General features: G+C 40.7%; 1 protein-coding gene across 1 annotated transcript in view; it reads left to right on the top strand.

The window, feature by feature from the left end:
- Positions 1-24,431, top strand: part of TGFBR3 (transforming growth factor beta receptor 3) — a 185,331-nt gene that overhangs the window by 5,219 nt on the left and 155,681 nt on the right. The window contains exon 2 of the mRNA XM_033114407.1: positions 16,563-16,737. Coding sequence (XP_032970298.1) covers positions 16,677-16,737 — 61 coding nt within the window. The 5' untranslated portion in view covers positions 16,563-16,676. The remainder of the gene's footprint in view (positions 1-16,562; positions 16,738-24,431) is intronic.

The following is a 24,431-nucleotide window of genomic DNA, read 5'->3' as shown; positions in this document are numbered from 1 at the left end:
ACAGTCGCTACACATACTAGTCCTTGAGCTTTCCTGTTGATCAGATTGCCCTGGGAGAAAGTCTGCAGTTTTACAGGCTCCATGACTCAATCATCATTGACAGTAAGAACACCAAGTGGGTCAGGTGGAGCACCTAGCAGAACTTGGATTTATTTCTTTTATGTTTATTATGCTATTTTATTATTTGAAACTTGATGAATAGTTAATTCTATTTGCTGTGTGAAAAGATTCCTTTTTGGGAGTATCATTTGGTTAGCATTTTTAGTGATTTATGTGCTTTGACAATATGAAATTGGTCATTGGATGCAAAAATATACCTATTTACACATTTTATTTCGTAATTAACTAACTGTATGATGATTGCATGAGGAGAATGTGGCTTTTTTTCTTTTCCTACTTGGAAGGTTATTTGAGGTGAAATACTTAGATTCAAATCCCAAAGCCCTGAAATCATGTAGTACTCTAAGTACTTTTGTGTTATATTATCTATGTTGTTATGAATTACCTCTTTTCTGGTTTTTTTAATCATACTCAAATACAAAACTCTCTTCTGATTATCCATAAAGAATAAATGTCTCATTTTGTTATATTAGACTTTGTGCAATTGTCTGGCAAATTAAATTCAACTTTGAGGGAAAGCACCATTGACTCATTACATACATTTTGCATCACTGTAGTGTAAGGTCTTCCCTATGTGTGTGGGAGAAGTTTCTGATCTTCTAAATGGGCATGTTTACTATTGCTGGTCTCTTTTTGCCAGTGTTTCTGAGCAGACACTCTTCTTACTTTTCTTATTTTTTTGTCTTTATTGAGATTACTGTCGTCTATTCATAATATACCCTCTGAATCATGAAAAATTAGGCTAACAACCCATTTTGTGAAGATGCACCTGTCTCTGTTTTGAAGCCATCATACTCATCCATTATAATTGCTGCACAGCCATTGGATACATCATGTTTTTGACATAGGAGCCAGAGGCAGGATGACTTACTTGACCCATTGTGCATTTTTCTATATTTATGGCTTTTTCAGTTTGTGGCATCTTTATTTCATTATTAGCGTAGTTGCTTTCTAAGACATTCAAGGCTTTAATTTCATTCAGTGTGTGGGCTAATAAGGAGGTTTCCTGTAGAACCAGTTCTACTAAATTCTTAAAAATGCTTCCAGAAGGTATCCCATATAGATACCTAGCTGGGTAGGGCTTTTGGTAATGTTCAAATGGGAGATAACTGAACACAAAGCAGGATTCTATTTAGCTTAACTGGGTATGGAGGCTATGAAAAGGAGACGAGTGTCTAAATTGTTGGGAGAAAATTCATTTTTGCATAATAATAAGGGATTTAAATGTGTTCCCATGGAATTACTATATATTTCAAGAAGGTACACAGGTAAGAGGTTTGAAAAAGAGATTTTGCTAAGGTTGAGGTTCTGTAGTTGGCAACTCTTATAACCCTGAAGATCCTGTTCGCTGAAGCCAGGAAAAAGCAGTCTGTTTCCAATTATATATCACAAAAATAGGGAAATTAGGCCAAGAAAAATGATCATTTGGTGGTTTGGTTGCTTTTTTGTAAAGGGTAAAGGAGAAAAGACCGTAGATGCACTTAAAAAGTGGAGTCTGTTTTTATGTTGGCTTTTAAGTTTTTCTCATGCATTCTCTATTGGAAATTAATAATTTTGGGATTGAAGACTTGCCTCTGGGCTCATTTTTGTTTCTCGGAGAGCAAATAGAAGAACAGTTAGGCAGTTTCTGCTGACACTAAGGAGTTTGGTCCCAGTGTTCTAGGACTGACTGGTGTTTCTTGGTAAAGCCTTTTCCTGATTGAATGGTGCCAGGTTTTGGGCTCCCAGCGCTATACCAGGTAGTTGGTGCGATGCTTTTTTGTTATACTGTTTACCCTGCTTTGAGCAGAAATGTAGTTCCTGCTGCTTAGTATTATTCTGCTAGGGGGAGAAGACTAGGGATGCTAGTGTGAGAAGAACACAGAGGTGAGAAGCCTAACTGGAAGTTGGATGATGTGTGGGTGAATATATTGTCCTCACCACTTGTCAGAAGCAACTAGCCTTTCTTAAAGCCCACTGCTAGTTTCAGGATTAGTGGTCCCATGAGACCCAGGTGTTAACTAAGAGAAGATCGCCCCCAGCAGATCTTAGTTCCTGTTTCTCACACCTTACACCTCCACAGAGTGTTGAATAAAACTTTCCTGGTGGTACAGAATCTTTGATAACAACGAAGTCTGTCAGGGCTAGTGGTGGTTAGTTATTGGCTTTATTTTTTCTCACCTCCCGTTAATTCCTCGGCCTGCTGCAGGTGGGCTCCCACGCCCACCACACCATGACAAGGTGCTAGGAAAGGTGCAAAGTGCAAAATTTCATGCTTGTTTTCAGTCAGCATCTTCATTGCCCGCCCTGATGCATTTGCTGCTTTACTCTCCTCTTTTCTCCACATTTTATTATCTCGACTTCCCGGAAACTACCTCTCTTGTTTTTCCCCTTACCTCCCTAATCTCCGTTCAAGTCTCCTTTTTAATGCTCGATCCTCACATGTTGATATTCGCCGAGGTTCCATGTTCCTTCCTTTCTTAGTCATTTACTCGTTCATATTTCTATGCTTCAGTGGCCACGTCTGTGCCAGTAAGTCCCTTCTGCTTAGTTCTCCTAGCCGAATAACACCAATCTCGTGGCGTCTTACCTTCAGCAGGTCTCACTTGGCATTTTCTCCATTTGCAAATCGTCATCTCACCTGGACCGTTGGAGACATCTTCTAGTTGGTTTTCTTGGCTTCAGCATCTCTATCTCAGATTATGCATCCATCATGGTAGATGCCTTTTAAAATACAGATGTTTTCATTTCTTACATTTTAAAAATCTGTGCTGTTCCATTATCCTTGGTGTGGGTGTCCGGTTATTAACCACATAGCATTAGCCTACTTTTTCAGCCATTTTTTCCTCCACTTCTTCCATGAACCTCTCTGTCCTCATACCAGGCTCCTTATGGCTTCCAAAGCATGCCCTGTGTTCTCATGCCCTGTTCTTTTCACACTTGTCCCTCCTCTAGCACCCCCTCCTTTCCCTTCTCTCTGGAGGACCCCAGCTTACTCATCCAGGCTATCTGTTGTCAGCTTCTCTGGTGATACTTCACATGGCTCCTCCTGGCAGGTGTTTGGTTGCTTCCTCCCTTATTTTCTCTTACAGTGCTTCTGTTGCTGCCTCATGAGAGCTTATTTTCTTCTTGGGCCAGATTTCGGACTTCCTAGAGCAGGAGTGAGTCTTGTCATCTTTGTTATCCTGGGTGTGTGGCTTGGGCTTGGCATATATGTTGTCATCTTGAATTCTTCAACTCAGTTGTTAAAGCTTCATGTCAGTTTAAGCTTTGGGGAAAGATCAAATTTATAGTTAATATAAATTATCACTAGAGAAAAGACAAAGAAAATCAACTTGGAACCATACAGTTTAGGGTTAGAAATAATCCTCTTCAAGTCCCTCTAAGGATGAAAACAACCACCGAGAGGTTAGGTGGCCTGCCCAAGGTCACGTGCTGGGGAATAGTGCTTGCTTCTGCCCCTCTGCAATATTCTCCACCCAATAGCCAGAATGGCCCTGATAAAAACTAAGTCAGCTCCTGTCATCCTCTGCTTACAACACCCTCCTGTTCCTTTCTTTCTCAGAGTAAAATCAAAATCCTTACAATGACCTGTCAAGTCCAGCGTAGCCAGCCCACGACTCCCTTTCCTATTACTTCTTTAGCCTCACTCCTCCAGCTCACTCTCTCCGTTCCAGCTGCCTGGCCTATTTGCCGTCCCCCTAGCGGGCCACACATGCTCTATCTCAGGGCTTTTGCATGTGCTGTTTTTCTTTTTTTTTTTTGCCTGGAATGTTTTTCTCCCAAATATCTACAGAGTTCACTTCCTAGAGATCCTTACTCAAAACAAAGAAACGAACCAAACCAAAGACCCCCAAATACTTCCTTTCCCTCTTGTCTGTTTTGTTTTCTTAGCATTTATCTCTATCTCATATACAATTATATATATTGTTTGTAGTCCGTCTACCCTGGATAGAATGTAAGCTCCACAAGGGAAGGGATTTTTATGTGCTTTATTCCCTGTTGAATCCCCACACCTAGAACAGTCCTGGCATTGAGCAGGCATAGATAAATAATTGTTGGATGAATAAATGAATGAGAATTAGCAAGCTTTTGTAGATTTCTTATAGTTAAATGTATACTTATGACATTAAAAAAAACCATGAGGTCTGTCTGGAAGAAGGAGAATCTGATCTTTAAAAAGCGACATTCAAGGCCTGTCAAACTAGAACATTGACCTCTTTTTAATTGTCTGACTTGAAGCAGCCACCGTGGGCTCTCCCCAGCCTTACAGCCTTACAAGTGGTTTGGGAAGACTCCCATATTACCTCTAACACGCTTCGGCTTGCTTTGGTTTCTCTCTGCCTGTGGTTTGCCCTTTAGCCCATCGGGCTACAAAGATGAAAAGTAAACACAGCATTAAAGAAAAGAGCTGGGGGAGAGGAGCAGAATTTCCTTGTGTCCCTGACATCTTCCCTTGGCTCTAGGCCCATCTGCAGGGCAGCTCACTACCTTCTGGAATTGCTTTGGGCTGTGCTGTAAGGAACGGTCTGGAGACCACCAGGCCAGATGATGCTTGAGTTTTGCTTTGATGTTCTAATTTCTTTGAAATGTCATATTACCTTTAGACAAAAAGGACATTGGAGAAAAGATCTTTTTCAAAGTTAAATTACCATTTTAATTTTGAAGAGAGGTTTTAACCCTTCTCAAGACAGAGGATTGCAATTGAAATTACCATTTGTTTCTGTCAGTGGTACAGTGAGGAGGCAATACCGGTGGTAGTCCGTCCTATGAAACCAGTGACTTAAATCCAAGGGACTTAAGTCACTGAAGAAGCATCTGATTCTTGGGGGTGGAGGTTGTGTTGAATGAAGAGCTAATTTATGTTAGTATAACAGTGATGTTAGAGTGATTTGCTTCCCGCTCTTTGATAACGTCAGGATGGTTCCTACAGAACCCTCCTTATCAGGTCAGGAAGCCCAGCCAAGGAAGTCAAGGGCTTCGGAGGAATTTATTGGCCATGTCCAAAGTCAGCAGCATAATTTAACTCTGAGATTCAAAACTATCAAATTGAAAATAAGTTGTCTTGAATGGAGCTACCAATGACCTCGTTAAAAATCATAGCTACCATTTCCTGAACCCTAAGAACATATTAGGGATTAAGTGCTTTACATGTTATTAATTTACTTAATCCCCGTAACAACCTCCTTAGGGAAATAGAATCATTATCTCTACTTTACAGATGAGGAGGCATGGAGGTGTTTAGTAAGTTGTACATAGTGACACCACTAGGAAAAGGCAGGGCAGGGATTTGAACCCAGGTCAGCTTGGGTGGGGGGTCCCACACTTTCTACTACACTTTATAGTCTGCTTCTAGAAGACACTAAGAATGCTCTCACTGCAGGGCCTTTGCACTTGCTATCCCCACTGCCTGTGATGCTTTTCCTTCAGATATTGTCATAGCTCTGTCTCTCACCTCTGTGCTCAAATGTCACGTCATCTGACAGACCTTCTAAAAAGGGTTCTGGTCACCAATTCCACTGTGTGGGAGGGGTGTTTCCCCCACACCACCAAGCAATTCTCAGACACTAGCTGGGTGGCTGAGAATTCAAATCAGTTCTGACACTATTTACTGTCTACCCAGAGACAGCATTAGATTTCCACAGGTTAAGGGCTCAGTTCCACGAGATGTCCCTCCACTCAGACACCAGTTGCAAGCCCACGTTGTTACCTGTGCTTCTGACGTAGCGCTATAGACCGGAGGTTCCAACGACCTCCTCTTTGGGTTTGATTAATTTGCTGGAGTGGCTCACAGAACTCAGAGAAACATTTTACTTACTACGTGACTGGCTGACTGGCGTATTATAAAGTAATATAACTTAGGAACAGCCAGATGGAAATTGTGCATAGAGCAAGGGACACGGGAGAGGGCGCAGAATTTCTGTGCCCTCTCCAAGCACCATACGCCCCTAATCTCCCTGTGTTCACCAACACAGAAGCTCTCTGAATCCCTGGGATTTTATGGAGGCTTCATTATGTAGACGTGATTGATAAAATTATTGGCCGTTGGGGACTCATTCATCCTCCAGCCCTTCTTCCCTCCTCTGAGGTAGTGGTAGTGGTGGACTGAAAATTCCAACCCTCCAAATACATGGTTAGCTCTCCTGGCAAAAAAAAAAGTCCATCCTTAGGTGGAGTCCAAAAGTCACCTCTGTAACACAACAAAAGACACCTGTATCCCTCTCATCACTTAGGAAATTCCAAGGTCTTAGCAGCTCTGTGTCAGAAATGGGGAGGAAGACCAGTTAAATATTCCTTACTATAAATCACACTATCACACCTTCCCTGACCACTCTATCTAAAATAATATCCATCCTCTCCTCACTTGTTCTCTTTAACATGCCTTATTTTCCTGCGTAGTACTTACTGCCCCTTGCCACATTATATATCTGTTGTCTGTCTCCCCCATTCGAAGGTTAACTCCATGAACAGTGTCATGTTTAGTGCACTGCTGTGTCCCCAGATCCCTGAATAGTGCCTGCAACAAGGTATGTGCTAATAAATATTTGTTGAGTGAATGAATAAAGTAAAATTAAACTGCTGATTGAGCCTTGCCTCCCTGGTTTCAAAACGAAATAATATCCCTTATGTCAGATCTAATCACCCTGCACACTACCAGAAGGTGACTGCAGGGCCTGGTTGGCGACCCTAGGGGAGGACTTCCTGTTTGTGAGCTTATGGTCACGGGCTGTGGCATCAGACAAACCTGGGCTCCAGTCCTGGTGCCAAGACCGATTAGCTCGTGACCTTGGAGTTGTGTAACATCTTGAAGCCTCACTTTTCTCAGTATAAAGTGGAGTGAAGGACATCTCTCTCCTTGGGTTGTTGAGAGGATGAAATGAGAAATTATAAAAAAAACACAGTAGGTGCTCAGTAGGTGGTAGCTGAGACTGTTTGATGGGGTGAGAAGAAAGCAGGGTGTTAGCCTTTAATAGGAAGGAGAACGTGGTATAAACACATGAAGAACCACAGAATAATTACAAAGCAGCATGTGGACAAGTCTTGGCTGTGCTCCTAACTAGCTGTGCAATGGTGGGCCACTCATTGAGCTGTTCTAATTCTTGGTTTCCTAATCTGTAAAATTAAAGGGTTGCAGTAGATGTTATCTATTTCTAACATTCTGAGTTGGCCCTGAGTAGAAGATGTAACATGGAACAAATTATATACAAAATGTCAAGGAGACAGCATTCACAGTGGGATGGGATTAATCAAAAGTGGCTTTTGGAATGAGGTGAATGGAATGAGTACATTTCATGGAGTTTGAGGAATAGAATAAATATTGCAGTTTTGATAAAATGGGCAGATCTGACAAAATTCAGGTTTCGTGTGTGCTTACATTGCTCGCAAGATAATTCATTTAAATTTTTTTGTTTATATAAATTGTGTATTAAAAATAGCCAGTGTGGTATTAGTACAGGCATACCTGTGGGTTCGGTTCCAGATCACAACAAATATTACGATAAAGTGAGTCACACAAATTTTTTGGTTTCCCAGTGCATTAAAAGTTATGTTAACACTATACTGTAGTCTATTTAGTGTGTGATAGCATTATGTCTGAAAACACAATGTACATGCCTTAATTAAAAAAATACTTGATTGCTAAAAAATGCTAACTATCATCTGAGCCTGTTGGAGAAATGATAGACTTGCTTGATGCAGGGTTGCCACAAACATTCAATTCGTAAAAAACTCAGTATCTGTGAAGTGCGAGAAAGCGGGACGCAATGAAACAAGGTATATGCCTGTATTTTATTTCCACTCACGTTGTCAAGTTGAATGTTATTCTTAGTTATTCCCAGTTTTGTTAAGTCATTCCCTGCTAGCCATTATATTTCAGATTTCCACGAGTGTGTTGGAAGTCTCATTTTATAGGAGGGATTCAGGATTAGTTGTTAGTCCATATAATGACAATTCTAAGGTATAGAATAAAAGATTTCCTTGTTTAAGCTCATCATATTAGAGATGAAGAAATTAAAGCCCAGAAGGAAGTGACTTGTCTGAGCTCGTAAAACGGGTTGATGCCAGAACTCCTGCCTGTCCTCTTCCTTTGAGGCTGCCTGAGGTATAGGTTCTTACACACAACTCTTATTTGTTGGTTTATCATTTATGATTGAGAAATGATAATTCACCCTTCCATACTACTATATATATTTGTGTGTGTGTATATACATATATATATTATGGCAGTTTTGATAAAATGGGCAGATCTGACAAAATTCAGGTTTCGTGTGTGCTTACATTGCTTACATATTTACTTATTTTTGAGTGGCCTAAACAACAGAAATTAATTTTCTTACAATGCTGGAGGCGAAACGTCCCAAGATTAAGGTTACCCACAGGGTTGGTTTGTTCTGAGGCCTCTATCCTTGGCTTCCTTCCATACTGCTTTTAATTGTAACATACATAATAGTATTTTATACTTGCTATCCATTATGGTACCTTTAGTAGATGCCTACTGTGTGCCAGCTGGTGAGCTAAGTAGACTATGATCCCTCTTTCTGGAGTGAACAGACGAGTGGGAAAGCCATACCTGGACGGAAGTAATTACATAAAGATTTACCTGCAGGGTTGAATTGCACTACATTCCAGATGTTCAAGTTTAACTTCGTCTGAGAGAATCAGAGGAGGCTCCCTTAAAGAAGTCATGCTTATACAAGACCTGAGACCTGAAGATGTCAGAAAGTGTCCATGTTAGGGGGACCGTGGATTGCCATTGAGTTCCAACACAGTGAACATTGCTTTGGGAAGCGAGGACTTGGCCCTTGTATGGGACCGAATGGAAGCGAGTATGGTCGGAGCGTGCAGAGGATGAGGTTGGACTAAGTAGGTAACATCCGGCAGCCTGTGAAGGGTTTTGGTCTTTATCCTGACAACAGTGGGCAATCATCGAAGGGTTTTAATTCTTAATGTTTCACATGGCTGGCCTGCTGAGCCTTTTCCTTACCAAATAATATCGGTTAAATGAAATGTATCTATTGAGGGATTACCCCTACCCAAGAGAAATAATTTTATATTGGAAGTCAGTGATAGGAATAAAAAAATGCTGTATTGCAATTAGCAAAATTGTCTATTCTGGAAGTTTATTCTGAATTCATATATTTGCAGAACCCCCATGAATATAAATAAATATGTAAATCATATAGTAAATTACTATATAATGTACAAAATAGTCCACTGGAGGTCTAGTAGATGTTGCTTCTCAAAAGCTGTTTTTCATGCCCTGGTGCTTGCTAGGGCCTAAGGGATGATGATTGGTGTCCTGAGAATATTCAGATGTACTGACTTTCCCTGGAATAATTGCAGCTTCATGATTTAATAAGCCCTTGTGGTGATAGCTGATTCCTCACTCCGGTCAGCTTGGTTGGTTTGGTGGCAATGCCAGGCTGAGTTCTGCAGCCGCCTGGCTACACCCCTGAAGTGACTTTGGGAATCATAATGTAGAACTGAGGAGGGTCCTGTAACTCATACCAGAGATGTTGAGGCCGTCCCTTCCCCACCCTTCAGGAATGGCTTTCCCATATTATGACCGTCTTTAGGACTTATATCTTGTACTGAGTTTGGAATCGTTTTTTGGTGCTAGAGGGAATTGCTGAAATTCTAGTGGGTAACATCTAATCCAAAAATTAATGCAAACTTTCGTATGATCTACTCTTGTTACTAGTAGTTGGCTTGGTTTTTTGAAAGCCTCAATATATTTTATGTACCATAAAAACTCCAATGAATTAGTTTTTAAAAATGTCCTGTGTGGGCCAGGTATTGCTTTACGTACCATGCCCTTATTCTGTCTGTCTCATATTGCAATGAAAAGATCATTACCATTTTACAAATGGGGGGGGGGGCGTTTTTGGAGGCTAAATGACTTGCTCAATGTAACACATCTGGGTAAGCCAGGTTTGCAACACTGAAGTATAGTTCTCTATTAATTATAGCTTAAAATTCTGAGCAACAGAAATCGTTGGATGCAAAAATATTACCGGGTTTCCCTGAAAATAAGACCTAGCTGGACAGTCAGCTCTAATGCATCTTTTGGAGCAAAAATTAATATAAGACCCCATCTTATTTTACTATAATATAAAACCAGGTATAATATAATAATATAATATAATATAATATAATATAATATAATATAATATAATATAGGACTGGGTCTTATATTATTTTTTGCTCCAAAAGACTCATTAGAGCTGATTGTCCGGCTAGGTCTTATTTTCAGGGAAACAGGGTAAATGTGAAAGGTGGTTTTTGGAATATTGCAGGAGCGAGTTAAAAATCCATCCTAGTTTGAGAAGCTGCACAAAATGTGGTCTTGCATAACCGTGTGAAATGTATCCATGCCCACCCTCCCCCTTTTATAGCAGTTTGCTTGAGCAGTGAGGTTTGTTATGTTTGGGATAGACGGAAGGGCTTTTAAAGACTGACTGAAGGTCAGCCCCAAGGAAACTAAGGATGTTGGGGCCAGAGATGTGTTGGTCACACAGTCAGCCAGGAGTGACGGTGGACCAGGCCCTGGAGGGTCAGGGGAGAGTGAGTCCAGCTTCTCTGCACATCTTGTACCCTCCGTGCTCCTGCCTCCCTTCCCACCCGGTCTTCATGTGGAATTTCTGCCTACAAGTACAGGTAGTTCAAGAGTAATCTTTGTTCCCTGCCACTGGCAGCCACAGAATGTTGGGACTTTAATGAATCTTAGGCCTCAGGAAGATAATTCTCTTTGGTAGAGACAGCCTGCTAATGATAAATAATGATAGCTTTTATACTGTTACCTGAAAACTCTTATTTGATTCTTGCAATAAACCTGGGATGTAGGTAAGTTTAGTTTGTTATTTTGTTAAACACGAGGAAACTGAGGCTCCACTCTGATCTAAACCTTCTTTCTTGTCTGACCTGCTTTAAGAGTCTTAACTGATCTTCCATCCACTTTTGGCTTCCTTCATTCTGCTCTCCATACAGTACCCAGGGAAATCTTTATTTTTTACCAGTTTTATTGAGATGTAATTGATATACTATATATACATATATCGCCAGAAGTGGAATTGCTGGCTTATACAGTAGTTCTGTTTTTATTTTTGGAGGAATCTCCATCCTGTTTTTCATAGTGCCCAAACCAGGAAAACCTTTAAAAACACAGTTGGATCACACCACTTCCCTGCTTAAACCATGTTCCTCTCCTTTCCCTTTTGGCTTTGAAGCCATGCTCCCTTCAGCATCAGGGACCTATAATGGTTCATCTACCTGTAATGTCATCCCTCACCTGACCTTTTAAATTTTTACTTATCCTTCAGGTTGTGGCTACTTTTTCTTTAGGGCTCTTATCATAGCATGTAATTACGTACTTGTGGCTATTTGTTGGTTTACCCCATCTTTAAGCGCACAAAGACAAACAGTATGTAGTATGTCTCTTTGGCCATTATGTTCCCATTGCCTGGCATGGAGTAAGCAGCTAATAAAGATTTACGAAGGAAGAAATGAAGCCCTGGAAATTAAATATCTTGCCTAATATAGTAAATGGTGTTAGTTTTACAAGAGTGTAAGCTCCATGAGGGCAGGGTTTTTGACTCCTTTTTTCACTGCTATACCCTTGGCATCTTCAACAGTGCCAGGCTCATAGTAGAACATGTTTGTTGAATATTGATTGTGCTTAAATGTGATTCCAAAGATTTCTTATCCAAAGCCTGGACCTTTCCTCTCTTTGTGCCAAATCTTTCTGAAAATGGGGATTTGGAATAATTAGTTTCTCTGCGTAGTAGAGAAATCTGAGAGTTGCTGTTGGGACTCAGTAAGGTGGCCTTGCTTTCTCTGTGTACAGTTCTTAAAGGGCACCCACGTGTCATCAGACAAACAACAGTATCTGCTCTGCATCCTGTACATCCCTTTTTATAGGCTGCCAAGCTATATATTGATGTCATCCATCCTGCCTCTTTTCTAAATCCCCTGAATAACATGTTGAATAGCCATCAGAACAATTCCTCTACCAGCTTTTATTTAACCATTTGTAGACTTAACAGTTTATTTTTCTCCAAAGCATTCACTTAAATGGCAGGCTAGACACATTTTAATGATCTGTTAGAAAAGCAGTTCATTATTCAAGGTGCCAGAAACTCAGGTGTTATTTACTATTTACATTTAGGGAATGGTAATGTTTTTCTTCCACTCGATATACGCCTGTCTTTAAGATCTTCAAATTTGTTGAATATTTTCCTGATTAGGGGCTGAGCAGTCTTAGTGTTGAGATACAACAGTGCACAGGTTTGTGCTTCATCTTGCCCTTCGCGTTTTCAAAGAACTTGGAGTACTACTGATTTGTGCAGAGTGCATGTGTCAACGTGGAAATCGCAATGTCTGATGGCAGCCATGGCAGGCTTTTCCCTTTCTCTTGGAAAAAATGTTCTGTTTTTAGAGATTGAATATTGAGGGGGAGAAAATGGTTTCTAGTTTGTGGTGACAGACTTGGAGCTGGGACGTAGAGTGTTGGTTATGGAAAGACCCGCTTTCTACTTTTGACCCTGCCATATAATTTTGGGTAAGTGCTGTAGGCTTGGAGATTGGGTTCTTCTTCATCAATGAAATCATGTTGACCTCTTCCGACTTTAAAAGCTATTCACACATCTTTAGCATGCCAATTCTTTCAGTTGAGAAGTTGATTGGCTGCAAATTAATTGTAAGTGAGTTTTGATTTTGAATAATCTCATGTATATAGCCAGTTGTGTTAGCCATCTCAGGGGAATTCAGTAATTTTTCTTGCTGTCTTTTAGCCTCCTGCCAGACATCATTTTGCCACATTTTCTTTCTAAGATAGAGTAAGATTTGCCCTTTAAAAAACATCCTGGTCAACCCAGGGAATACTATTCCCGCCCAATTCCGTTTGAGCATTGGTGGTTTTCAGGACTCATGTGGATGGGGGTTTTTCAGCTAATCCTGGTCTTTATCGTGTACTCTGCCTGATCGCTAGGGAAGGTGGGGACAGCATGCTCAGTTTGATGGCCTCAGAAGTAGGCACAGAGAAACTCTGAAATTAGAAGAATTAGTATCACATTCATCTTTTTTATTTATCTATATTTTAAAATCCATTAAGCTCTCATGCAGTATCTTTTTCTGTTCATTTGTGCATACTAAAAGCTCTGGTACCCTTTGATGGAACACATTGCTTTGTAATGTGGGCAAAATGACCAGACCTCAAGTTGTTCTTTCAAGACCTCAAAGTACCCTATTCGTATTTCTAAAGGAAGCATTTAGTTCATAAAGTCCAAGCAGATGCAGAGAGGTCAGAAAAACAAGGTGGGGAGTTCCTGGTCTTAGCAAATTGGGTGTGATATAACCTCACAGAAGAAAGAGGAGTTTGTATTTCCCTTGTTTAACTTCAAATTCAAATCCATAACTTTTTGGAAGCCTTCGATTATCCAGCATACTTCTAGTTGGGGAACTGATACCGAAAGTTGTGTGTTTTAACGCGCTTGATGTGTGAAAGTCTTGGCCAAAACTGGCATTCCACTGAATAGGAACAACTTGCTTTCCTTTTTATATTCTTCCGCCTTAGGATCCTGTCACCACATTGGGAAGATTAGACAAAAACTCCCTGCAGTTTATTTTCTTTTTGAACAAGTTACATTATGGAGGGACTTTTAAGCTAAAGGAAGAAAAGCTCCCTCTTTGTTAGAAGCAGCAGTGTGTAGTTTCAACTTGTCTTGGACTTCCTCGGAGATGTTTTAAGATCCGGTGTAAACTTGCTGTGGTTTGCCTTTGGGCATCACACTGTTTGGCTTGGCTCTATTATATCTGTAATTGCTGCATTTTAATAATTGCCCAATATTCTTGTCAGCAATTTGCAGTCTATATTTTTAATAGAACCGTTTGCCTTTCTTTTCCACAGGTTCATTCGGACCTGGTTTAAGCCACTGGATTAGCCAGCACAGTCCCACAGACCCATAGACCCTCTGCAGCTGTGGGAAGCGGGTGACACAAGCTCATTAAATATTCCCACAAGCCTTGGTTATAGGTTATGTGGTTAGGTGTTCCATAAATGCTCTGGGAAGCCATCTTCTTCTGAGATCCCCTTAGAAGGTTTTGCTTTATGAAAATTGCCTTTAGCATTTGCAGAAATAGCATATATATGTATATGTATGTGTATGTGTGTGTGTGTGTGTATATATATATATATTATTTTTTTTTAATTGGGGAATATTGGGGAACAGTGTGTTTTTCCAGGACCCATCAGTTGTTGTCCTTCAATCTAGTTGCGGAGGACGCAGCTCATCTCCAAGTCCAGTCTTTAGTTGCAGAGGGCACAGCCCACCATCCCATGTGGGAATTGAACTGGCAACCTTGTTCTTGAGAGCTTGTGCTCTAACCAACTGAGCCGTCCGTCTGTCCCTGAAATAGTATATTTTTTTTTTTTTTAAGAGAGGGTTTTCCTTATCAATCCATTCAGGAAATCTAATTTTTTGAAGATGAAAAATAGGGACAAATCCTCTTTGATGTTGTGACTTTCTAAGTTCACAGATGAGACTTCCATTTCATCTGAGGTGATGTGGAGTTTGGTGACAGAAATGTTGGACTTCAAGGGATGATTGAAGTTTATTTCATGGCTTCCAAAATTGGCTCTATAATTGAGTCAGTTTTTGAAATAATACTCTTGTGCCACCAGTGACATGTGCCTCAACTTGAAGGGCAATTTTGTTCTTTTAGTGATTCCATTCTTCAGCTTATCTCCTTTTAGCATCTGTTGAAATGTTTAGTTTTCAATAGGTAAAAGATTTGAACTGGTTTCACACTAGCTAAGAATTGCATAAATAACCACACCATAATTTCTTCACTTTATTGGCATTAATATACCTCAAAAAGAATGGCCAAGTAGTGATAATAATTACTAACATTTATCATTTGCTTGTTATGTGTTTGGCAGTGTTTTAAGTATTAAATATACATTAATGAGCAGTGTGTGTGTGTGTGTGTGTGTGTGTGTGTGTGTGTGTGTGTACTCGGTCCTCCACAGCCCACAGGAGAGGTTCATGTATGCAGATCAATCTCCCCACCATCACCCCTTTGGTAGGTGGCCTAGTGGACTCACACCTGGGCAGGCTTTTAACTGCCATCATAATTTATATTTTATTTGTAGTAGGTTTCAAATCACTATCACATACCAAGGTTGAACCACAGTACCTCCTGCATATATAATAATCTAGTTTCAGGACATACCTAAAAACTTCTTTTTGACATTAAAACTTTATTGTTATTATTGCTGGATAGGTAATACTTGTAGGACCCAAATGGTACAAAACTCTAGTGGGAATTCAGTGAAAAGGCTCTTGGTTCCTCCCACCAGTCCCCCAATCACCCTATTTCCCTCCTCTGGTGGAGTGAACTAAGAACACTTAATTAGAAACTCATTTTGCCATTTTTATGTTTTGTTTTTATATTTTTGTACGGTATCTACAGGTGCCCAAACTGGCTTTGTCTCTGGGTAGCAAGCTGGTTCTGTGGATGGTATTTCCTGGGTGAGGGTAGCAAGGCTGCAAACCCAACTATTTGAGATGGCTCCTGGAAACTCCTTGTCCAGGGCTGAGATCAGCAAGGATCTTTGTGCTTTTGTCCAGTTGTTGGACAGCTTTTATTCCTGAGGAGAAGGAATGATGTTCTTAAACAATGCTTGGAACATACAGTGTGCTCAGTAAATGATTGGTGAATTGACCAACTTCTGTGGGTTGTGCCAGGCTCAGGGATACAGGGCTGGAAAATATACTTTGGAATGTCTAAATGAGGTAATTTTTAGGGCCATAGGAGGGATAGTCAAGTTAAACAAACCACCACAAAACTTGCCCTTGAAGGTTCTGCATAGGAAAAGTTTAGAAAGGACCTTAGGATCCTCTAGTCCAGTAACCAGATAATCTCAGAAGGGGTTAAGAGACAATAAGATTTTTCTCCTGTTAAAATGTTGGCAGACATTTTAAATGAGAATTTTTGCCTTTTAATGGTTCTTTATTATCCAGATTGATTCTAAAGGTATTTTAATTTGATCTTTGTGATAACTCTGCCACTGTAACATTAGATTAAGTCTTTAATCAGGATTGCCTGTGTTTTCTTGTTAATACTAAGGAACCCAAGTATGCAGTGTCTTTGATTACTTTAGTGCCATAACATAACTGGTGATGTTATAAGTGCATCTTGATTTTCTTCTGTAGTCCTGAGACTTTTATATAAAACCAAAGACTTAAAATGTCAACCATAAGCACGTTTTTGTAAAAATAATGCTATAAAAATCTTTATTAGGTAATTATACTTCCCATCTCAGGTTGCTTGCGTGCTGTCTCAGCATCTTTTAAGATAAATTTATCTTACACGTTTTAGAAATTCTTCATTTCACTCTGATGTGTGTTTATGAAAAGAAGTTCCTGCATTAATTTTTCGTCTTGAAACATGCTTATTTTTTACAGGCAATTTGAAAATTGGAAAGGAGTTTAAGACCACTTCTGATTTGCAAAGATTGTCTATGATCTGAAGAACTGGAGGCTGAGGTGACAACGGGACACACTTCTGGAGAGATAAAAATGACTTCTCATTATGTGATTGCCATGTTTGCCCTGATGAGTTCCTGTTTAGCCACTGCAGGTAAGTTGCATAATATAAATTGCATGTTTATTATATTCTTTTGTATCTATTTTTCCTCCATCTCTACAGTTTAGAGAAATTTAGGACGTGGTATTTAGGCAAGACTTGCGTATTTTATGTTCTTCAGGGAAATAAAATATGTGACTACTATATAGATACATAGTATGTTTGCCTATGTTACATTTTAGTAGACTGGTGCTACATGTGCTGAGAAGGTCAGTGACGCAGAAACCTAACTAACCTTCAGTGGTGAGATGGGTAGCAAACAAATATGCTAATGTTTAAACCCATTTAATTTTGCTACATGCATAGATTACATTTACTTTCTTGTCCTAAAGAAGAATTTTAAGAAAGTCTTTTTGTTCTTCACTACAAAATAAATAGACCTTCTAGATAGAGGAGACACTCCTGGCAGAGGCTGTTTAGAAGGTATTTAATTTTGCCTGTTTCAGATATTGTAATATGTAATTTTTTTAAAAGTATGGAAATATATACATCAGCGTATGAGGTTGGAGGTAAGAAGAAACAAATGACTTGGTTGGAACATTGTTGCTTAAGTAAGAGTATCAGATGCCCCCCATGTCAACGTCTTAGTGTTATAGTCAGTGTTACATAATAAATGTGGAAGCTTACTTTGTTTTATTTTGGTGTAATTTGCTTTGTGTCTGTTCTGTAATGGGCTATGTAGAACTAATTTGTTGGACCAGTTCTGGAAACTGGCTGGTCTCAACTAGAAACACATTGACCTGAAAAATGATTAGCCTCTTGATTTTGGCTGTTGAATTCACATACAGTTGAGATGAGTTCGCATTTATTGAGTGAGCAGTACAGCCAGGCACTGGGCAAAACAATTACAGAATATAACAAGGAATAGGATATTCTTATTTCATGAACTCACTTAATCACAACTCTGAGGTAGGTATGATTATTTTTCTCACTTCACAGATGATGAAATGAGAGATTAGGCAACTTGCACAGCGTCATGTAGCTAGGCAGTGTAGGAGCCAGGTTTTACATCAATGCTGTTAACCTCGGTGCCATATTGAAGAAGCCAGACCACCAACCGAGGCTCCAATAGACTCAAGCCAGCCGTCGTACAGAGGCACAGACTGAGTAAAAGTCAGTGTGCCTCGTTGCAAATGTCTTGAGAGAAAATTGCTAGTTTTCCTTTTTTGAATGCTAGCATGTGAATTTGAACCGCCCATTCTCTCTGTCAGCAGTTTCATTTTGTCTCATGATTGAAGAGTTATCTACCTTTTAGCCTGTGTATTAAAATTGATCTTAATTAAAATCTCATTTAAAAGTAGTAGCAAAGGAAAAAGGAAGAGAGAAATGCCTCGATGGAAAATGTGCTGTTTTGATGACAAGATGTATAATCATACCTAGTGGGTTTGAGGCAGAATTTTCTGCTTTCATTGATGGCCGGGGACAGACTGAAAAATATAACTGAAGAAGGTACTTCACGGGAAAGCAGTAAGTTGAATGGCTCTGTGCAGCCTTGATGTATTTGATAGTGAATCAGTTTTGCTTAAGACCTTCCTTCCTCTTTTAAGCCATGGTAAAATATTGTTTTGAGTTCTGTACACACGTCAAGCTTTGCTGAGGTATACAGTAAAATGGAAGGTACAGTAGAATTACGGATTTTGTAGCCACTTGAGGCAACTGATCAGTAGTACAGAGGTAGAGATGCCTTTTTGAACAACCTCATGGGCCAAATGAATGAAGAAGGAGGCAGAAATGTTTTGTATTTACGTATATCCAGTAGCTTTCTGTATAGGCTCAGCAGACTTTACAAAATGCTTTTGGGGGCATTCTGGATGAGTTGAACTTCAATTGGATGGTAGTGATAATAATAATGAATATTTACAGAGTAATTAATTAAATACAGTGTGCTAGGCCCTGTTCAAAGTATTATCTCATTTCATCCTCATAACTGCCCTAAAAAGTGTAGGTACTTTGTTTATCCCCAGTTTACAGACATGGAAACTGAAGCACAGATAGGTTAAGTAACTTTCTCAAGGTCATACATCTAAGTGGCAGATTTAACCATAAACCTACTTAGTCTAGGTCTGCAGATTGAGTCTTTCAGTCTCTATACCATGAGGGAGTATTGATCAGAAGGGTGTTTGTTTAAGAAGAATGATAATGGGTTTGCTCTGTGCCATCTGTGCCCTCTTGAAACATCAAGTAAATCACTTAACTAAGGATCCCTGCTAAGTACGAAGCATAGTACAAGCCACTTAGGGATATACAAAGAAATGTAAAGTTCACCCCTTCCTTTGAGTCGCTTGTACTTTAGTTAGGCAAAATGACATATGACCATATATATAGCAAAATAATCAATATATGGTGAGTGCCAAGTAAGAGCAAAAAGACCTTAGAGAGGTTAGAAGTGTTAGAGCAGCCTGGGAGGGCTCTGTGGAAGTGCTAAGTCTTGAGCTCTGTTTTGCAGGCCAGGCAGAATCTACAAAGAGGAGGGCATTGGGTCGACCAGATGGGAGAACCGTGACTAGCACAGTACAAGGCACTTAGGTGCTTGATGTGTTTTTAAAGATTGGATTCCCTGGAAAACTGCTATGGGAATGTAGCAGGAGGTCTGCTTGGAAGGAAGGATGGGGGTTGGTTGTGTAGGACCTTACATGTTAGAATGAGGCTTCTGGATTTCATTTTGAGGTTTGGATGTTTTCTTCTTCCATTCTCCTGTAGCCAGAGGCATACACTGTTAATCTTAGAATCCAAACTGTGACCTTAAAAAGTGAGGCAGAGAATATGGTCTCATTAGCTTCAGAGATAATAGTGCCTGGCACATAGGCTGACATTTAGCAAGGGCTTGTTCTCTGTCAGCTCTTTTATTAGGACACACTATGAGGTGGGTATTAGTTTTAGCATCATCTGCATTTTACAAACAAGGAAACTGAGAGTGGACTTGGTTAATAATTTGTATAAAGTCTCATAACTAATAAAGGACAGAGCTGGGACTTGAACCCAGGCAGTTTGGCTCTCAAGGCCGGCCTGTCAGCCACTCCACTGGAGCCTCTGTGTAGGAGAACCTCAGTGTGGAATGAATGAACCTCTGCGCTTGATTGAGTAGCCACCAATGAGACATCCTGGAACCAGATTAAACTCAGTTGGCCTCAGAAGAGGTGTATGTAAGTCACCAGAACTGAAGGAACCTCAAGTAATGAGCCTTCTTTATTTGTATTCTTACTTCACTGACATGGCGTTGAAACTCTGCTGTGGAGTTCTTGGCAGCAGACGGGGTGATGGCTGTAAAGGGCCTCCTTTAGATACATGGCCAAGGAGGGACAGAGCACACGTCAGAATGGCAGAAGACTGCTTTTCCAGCCCCATGCAAAAGCCTTCAGTGCAAGCCTTCCCGTCTCTGCTTGAGGCTGAGGGTGAAGGAGGCAGTTGCTTTGACAGAACTCACACTTTTCCTTCCCTCCCTTATTTCTTGGTTATTGTACAGCATTGTAGGGAGGGAAGGCTGTGCTCTTGGAGAATAAGAGCGGTGTAAGGGCCATAATGCCTCCTGATTAGAAATTACCTTAGGTGTTTGGCACCTTACCTCTCTCTAATCTCTCTAAGAAAAGTGGGATGTTTAACAAATAAATGCTTGCTCTTATGGGCTTAAGGCTCACTAAGTTTTCACTTTAAAAACTGTTCTGCTACACATCTTTAAAAAATATTAACTGCTGCCTCTGAGGCTTGCCAGAGTTAGGTAGGGCTGTGTTCCCAGGAGCCTTAATAACGACAAAAAGAGGCACACACAGAGAATTCAGGGAAATCATTTTGGTTGGAAGGGATGGACTTGCCTATACGCCATTGGCCCATTGCGCCTGGTCAAAGGGGTACCACTGAGGTGAACTCTGCAGGAACACTTCTGGCTCCATGCCTGCGGGGTGGGGATGGGATGGATGGCTGTTTCCCTCATTCCAATGTTTCCATTTGGTGCCTAGATGCATCCTTTGGAGGTTTACCCACACCCTGCACACACATTTCTATTGAGCAGACACATTTCTTTTTATCTCTCCTGGATGCACCTGGAATTCCAGGTATAATCCACAGGAAAATAGAGATGTTTTTAGTTGGAACTATTTTCCTGCTAAGAAAGCTCTGAACTCTTTCTGTCCATGGGACAGTAAGCCGAGATAGTAGCTGGTTAATACTTGGTTGAGAATGGGACAAGCTGGCAGCCTTGGGGAGAGGCTAAACTAATAATAGAGGCATGCCTCTCTTTATTGCGCTTCACAGATGTTGTGGTTTTTAAAAGTTGAAGGCAAGACCCTCCACCAGCACAAAGATTACAACTCGCTTTATGATAATAATCGCTTTATTGCAGTGGTCTGGAACAGAACCTGCAATATCTCTGAGGTATGCCTGTAATATCATTTTATATTTATAGTTTTCAAAATGCTCTTATACCTAGTACTTCGTTTTATTCTCATAGCAGTCCCCAGGGTAGGCAGGTATTGTTTTTTTCATTTTCAGAAAGAGAATAATGGGACTTACAGAAAGTAATTTAGAAAGATAGTTCAACTCTCGGTCAAACCAGAACTGAGCACACTTCTGTGGACAAACTGCACCGACGAGTCTTAGGGTGTTTTTGCTATTAGAGCACCCCTTAGCACCTCTTAAAACAGTGCCAGCTGGGCACTTTATTGGGTACCTTACACGTATCACTTTGTTTAATCCTTACACTGAGGTAGGTATTTATCCCACTGAGGTAGGTATTTATCATTATCACTGTTTTTGTAACTATTACCAAAGCCCCCACTCCTTCTATTACTATTATTATACTCATTTTACCAATGAGGAAACCGAGGCTTAGAGATGAAAGATGTAATACATAATGAGAGATGAATCAATTAAAAAAAAAGTTAAAATGGACATTTATGTACAGTCATAACACTGGTAACTGGCAGAGTTCATGCTCTTTCTATTCTGTCCGAAGGAACTGGCTGCTCTTTATCTCGTTGACATGAACGGCCTGAGAACCGCAGACGCGGTTCTGCCGTAGATGTCGCCTGAGCCTGACTGCCCGCTGAGTGATCAGACGCTGTTCCTCATAATGGCAGGAAGGTGGGGAGCGTGCTGGTGGGGGGCTGCCACCAGGGAATGGAGGAGGGACGGGCTTGAGGGTTCAAAGCAAAATCAGCAAGGGCTTCTGTTGCCTACCCCTACATCTCTGGACTCAGCTTGTTGATTTGGGTTGTGATTATTACTGTTTTTAGGTAGTTATTATAACCACTTTTGTGTTTAATTCCACTGTTGGATACACAGGGAAAAGATACGTCAATTGTGATGCCAGCTATTACCTTGGTGCCAACTTTCTATTTGTTTTAAAGAGCGAAGAACTGCATGAAAAGACCCAGAGTGGAAAGACTGGCTTGTACTGTAGGTTGTGTTCCCTTTGGGGATATTATGCAGAAACGGGCATGATGAGGGCCCTCCCCCTTTATGTTTTTTTGCACAGAAACAGTACACACACACACACACACACACACACAGACACACAGAGTTGGGATAGTTAGCAGTAGTCAAGAGAAAAATGAGTTCGTTTCTCAAAGATTTCCTTGCTCTGCGTGGAATATGGATGGGTAGAATATATGATAATCTAATTTGCAAGGAGAGTTTACTAATGATACATAGTTGGGCAACTGGTTGTGTACATAGTGTAAGAAACATACTTACCAAGAACGTGAGTGCGATTATACATGGATTTGATGTCAAACAGATCAACAGAACACAGGTTTCTCTCTCCTTTGCGTGCTTATCCTAGATTGTGTAATCACCACCCTGCTTTCTAGAGTCCTGATTTGTGTGGGTTATTTTAGGACATCAGTATTGGTCTGTTTTGTAAACACTGGTCAATATTTTCATCAGGACAGAGCTATATGTGTTGCCCACACAGCTGTTTAATTGCTCAAAGGTTATACTTTCACACATTGTGTATATAGGAAATTAGGCTTTCTTAGCTACTTTGTTTTGATAACTAATCCGTCGTACTCTGGGCCACCTTGAATCATTGATAGAGCTCCAAGCACTGGTTTGGGAACAGGGAGTATTCCGGGAAGTGTTCTAACACGAGGCCTTCTCTCAGGACTCGCCCTGCCATCGGCCATCGAGGCATCAAGGGGCTTGCTCCTCTTGGAAGATTGGCCCAGCTTGTACTGCAGCCATGTGAGCTACTGACTTTTCCTTTAAAGTGTTCTCTGCCAGAGTGGCCTCAATGATTTATCCTGAAGTCCCATATAGTCATATTTTTGTTCTGAGAGGAGATTGTAAATCAGGTGGAATTCTAGAGGCTTAAAAATGCACTTGCTCTCAGAATGTTCCTTCAGAGGAGGTGGTGGCAGGTGCTCTGGGGACTGAGGCCCAGCTATTCTCCTGCCCTATCCTGCCAACTCTTAGAAATCTTAAAATACATCTAGAGTGGAATGTGGAAAATCCTACCGCCTTCAAAGGAAAATGTTGATTTTTTTTTTTTTTTTTTTAACAAACGCTCTTCTTTCTGTTGGCAATAAGGGGAGCCATATAGTGAGAGGTGGTTTTATGGCAAAAGGAAAAATTTCCAATAAAACTGCTTTAGGTTCTTTGTGTTCCTTCCCTTTGTCCTCACATGCCTGAATAACTTCTTCCTAGCCCAGACATAGACTTGAGCCATCAGAGTCACACCTCCCTTCCTTCCTACCCTCTGTCCCATCCAAAAGGATGGTCAGGCTGCACAGGCCCAGGGGAGAGCAGAGCGTAAGCTTCTGGAGTCAGCCCCTGCTCTGTTGTTTCCATCAGTGATGCCACCAGCTGTTGCAGCACTTTACTACGACCAGCTTTTCCAGTGGGTCGCAACTATACCTGCCAATTCTGTTGTTTTGCTGCTGCACAGTGAAGCAAAAGGCCACCTAGCTCCCACCCTCCCCTTTCGTTTGAGTTAGAGGCAAGAACAATTTGTCATTTTAAGTAACTGCTGTGTGTAGATGAGAACTTGTAGTCTGGTCGATAAACTTCGAGTGCCTGCTCAAAGTCTCAGGTACTTTGCTAGCTTCTGAGAAACAGAACGGGGCGACTTTGTAGTTAGTGCAAACAATGAGTTTTTTCCACCTTTCAAACACTGTTAAGTTTCCTAAGGTGTTAATTGATTTATTCAACAGGCATCTATTGAGCAGTTGAGACACCATTCCAGGTGTTGGAGATAGGCAGTGAAAACAGACAAAAATCCTTGTCCTCATGACGCTTACATTCTAATGGGGAGAGATAGACCAGAAACAAAAAAAGTATGGAAAATTTAGTAAGTTCAATGGAGAAAAAGCAAAGAGGTTAGGGATGTTAGTGGTGGAGTACAGTTTAAAATAAGATGATTAGAGAAGTCCTCACTGGGAAGATATTTATAGCACATTTGAGCAAATATTTGAAGGAGGTGAGCTAAGTGGATATCTGGGGGAATGAGCATTTCAGGCAGAAGGAAAAGCAAGTGCAAAGGTCCTGAGGTGATGGCTTGCCCGCGTTGCTGACCCAGTAGTCAGCAGGTGAAGTGGCTGCTAGAGTGGAGAGTCAGAGTTAGTTGGGTGGTGGTGGGGATGGGAAGTGGGGGGCATATGTGGGGCTGCCTAAAGCCTTGTAAGCTCCTGTAAGGTTTTTTTACTCTGAGTGAGATGAAGCCGTTGGAGGGTTTGAACAGTGGAATGATACGACCT

The sequence above is a fragment of the Rhinolophus ferrumequinum genome, chromosome 9 (genome assembly GCF_004115265.2).
Source record: "Rhinolophus ferrumequinum isolate MPI-CBG mRhiFer1 chromosome 9, mRhiFer1_v1.p, whole genome shotgun sequence".
Lineage (NCBI taxonomy): Eukaryota > Metazoa > Chordata > Mammalia > Chiroptera > Rhinolophidae > Rhinolophus > Rhinolophus ferrumequinum.
This window is presented reverse-complemented; position numbering and strand designations above follow the sequence as displayed.